At 38.3% G+C, this 2878-nt stretch overlaps 1 protein-coding gene across 1 annotated transcript; it reads right to left on the bottom strand.

Moving 5' to 3' along the window:
* Nucleotides 1-9: 9 nt before the first annotated feature.
* Nucleotides 10-1208, bottom strand: LOC108354853 (uncharacterized). The gene is made up of 3 exons (XM_017606025.1): nucleotides 1117-1208; nucleotides 881-1055; nucleotides 10-811 (listed from the first exon to the last, which is right to left on the bottom strand). Coding segments are annotated over exons 1-3 (504 nt in total). The 5' UTR covers nucleotides 1119-1208; the 3' UTR covers nucleotides 10-484.
* Between the last annotated feature and the right edge of the window lie 1670 nt (nucleotides 1209-2878).

The following is a 2878-nucleotide window of genomic DNA, read 5'->3' as shown; positions in this document are numbered from 1 at the left end:
CTAATAGGTTTATACATATATCACAAGCGTTAGTTCAGTTCTTTTCTTAAATCTAATAGTTTATACATATATACAGATATCACAAACGTTAGTTCACTTCTTTAGTTCAGTTATATTCTTAAATCTAATAGTCTTAAATCCAATAATCTTTAAATAAAAAAAATTAAAAAATCAGCAGTTCAGTGCAAAATTAAATGAAATTCAAAAATAAAGAAATCTTAAAAAAAAATGTATCCATTAGTTCATTTTTGCTGGCTTCTTTCTTGTATCCGCAGTAATTTTTCCTGCAAATCAAGCTCCCTTCTTTTAAGGGCCTCCATTTCAATATTGTGCCTCTTTAATTCACGCAATTTTTCCTTCTTCATGTCATGCATGTTTTCTTGTACTTGGTACATGCGTCGCACGTTATCTGCCAGATCGTTTGCAGACTCAGCCTGGCGTTCCAAAAAGGCCAAACTTTTTTGGTAGTAGCTTCGTTGCAAATTTATTTGCTCCTGTACCAAAGTGGCCGTGTCGTTTTTTTTACCGGAGGGGAACGCCTCTGCACATTGGCATTGTCTGGCTCAGTTGGCATAGGAATGACTGCCGCAGGTTCCACCACCGGTTGGGTCACCGTCTGTGTTGTTACCACACCAAAAGAGACAGCTCCATTGATCCCCGATGTGGAAGTGTGCAAGCCCGTCAACTCTATCACTTTTTCCTCCAACTCATTGAACTTGTGCATTCTGTTGGGTCCACCACCAGTTGCCCTCGTCTCTGCTTTATTGGCGGAAAGCTTTCTTTTAATGTAGCACTTATAATCGAGCCATACCTAGAAATAGTATTGATATAAGGAAAACAATGATAAATAAATTTTGTGCTCTTAAAATTTTATCCGCACCTTTTTCCAGCTGGATACATCTTTTGTCGGTGGGCCTAAGCTGTTTAGCTGCTGAGCGACGCTTTCCCAAAACTCCACTACATCCTCTTTAGGAAGGCCGCGAGCAATGTCCGGCCTTTCGGTCATGCATTCTACCATTTTTTCGTATTGCGACCGATTTGTTGTGATCTTCGACCTGATAATTTTGTAAATATTTAACAATAATCCATTTTTTTCCAATCACACTTGTAACTTACATATTTTTTCCTTTACACACTTTATTTTATTGATATTTTAAAAGAATTCGCTTCGCTCCGACACCAGTTGCTCTTCGTAGAAAATTTCCGACAAATACATACAAATTACAGCTACGTCGGATTCAGGCATACCAACATTACGAGTTTCGAAGATGGTCTCCGAATTTCGAAATTACGATACGGCAACGCGGATTACAGCATACCAATTTTAAGATTCGTAGCAAAATCGAATCTACGACGGATTACAGCATAGGGGTGTAACTGTTCTTTTGATAATATTGCTATTTAAAAAAACTATATACTTTAAAGCTTATATGTACTTTGAAAACTCTCTTAATACCTAAACTAAATGCTTCATGTAAAAACTCAATAAAACTTCTACTGAGCAAAATTCCGAATGAATATAATAAAATTACTCAATAAAACTCCAACTGAGCAACATTTCTACTGAATAAAAAAACTCAATAAAGCTAGAGTGATTTTTTCCTTCATCCACTTCTGGTAGGGCTCTGGCTACTTCAATCCTCTCCTGTGCACTTGTGCTCACTCTAGAGCAGATGGTCAGCGTCTTACGTTGATCCTGGCTTAGACACCAAAATCCGATTTTGCTGCTGGTGGCCTATGGAAGTGGGTATCTCTCATCAACGTATCTGCGACTTTCCGTCCAGTAGTAGTGGTATATGAGCGATGCTTCTAGTCCCAAAATTTGGTGGGTGGGTGACACAGATGCTCCTGTGCAGACAGATGTTGCTGTCAATTTTATAGCAGCGACGTCTTTGTTTCTTCCTCCGTGGGGGTCACAAAAACTCCTCCATGTATTGGCTCGACTGCAGGAAAAGGTAGGTGGAGGTCCTTTTGCAATTCCTCGGCGGGCGACCTAAAAAAAAAAACAAAACATACACATTTTAATAGTTATGCGGATTTTGGCGGTGTCGTGCTTGTGTACACGCACATATATTCACTCAAATCTTCTGTGCGTGCACGTACATAAGCATTTAGGTATGTCAAATTATTTCTTATGGCGGCACTAGTAACACAAAACACTTGATTTCTTCACCTTTAATATGAATCTTTAGAACTTACCTCCTATTCCAGTTAGCCAAATTCGACGATAACAACAAATTTACTTCACCGGATGGTAGGCGATATATGTATGTACGGGACCGCTAGATGTACGCGTTATGGACCGTTTTATTTTATATTATTTTTTTTTTAAAAACTTTTTTTTTCAAAGAACTGCACTTTCACTTGGCACCTTCAAATAACATGTCACCACTATAATGAATCCGTTGGCCATCTTTAAGGCCTTTTATACGGGTGTCTAGGTCAACAAATTTCACTCAGGCGAACCGCAATTCGGCTCAACGGTCCCACGACCAGATACCGCTTTCACACTCACACACTCACGCCGCTTCACCGATGCATTTGCTGCTTATGATTTACTTCATATCGCTGTTGCTTCCTTTATAGTTTTCAATTAGAATATTCACTCTTTCCATCAGATATTATTAAAAAATATTTGGCAAATCGAGTCGATTTTAAAGATTCGAATTTCAGAACATGCCTGTATATAAGTACTAGCAGACCCGGCGAACTTCGTTCCGCCCAAAATTTTTATATATTTTATTGAAACTTTTTGGTCCNAATTAAAAAATATTTGGCAAATCGAGTCGATTTTAAAGATTCGAATTTCAGAACATGCCTGTATATAAGTACTAGCAGACCCGGCGAACTTCGTTCCGCCCAAAATTTTTATATATTT

The sequence above is a fragment of the Rhagoletis zephyria genome, unplaced genomic scaffold, assembly GCF_001687245.7.
Source record: "Rhagoletis zephyria isolate East Lansing unplaced genomic scaffold, Rhagoletis_zephyria_1.1 Rzeph_scaffold_39770, whole genome shotgun sequence".
NCBI classification, from domain to species: Eukaryota; Metazoa; Arthropoda; class Insecta; order Diptera; family Tephritidae; genus Rhagoletis; species Rhagoletis zephyria.
Note: the sequence above shows the minus strand (reverse complement) of the source record. Positions and strands in the feature narration are given on the sequence as shown.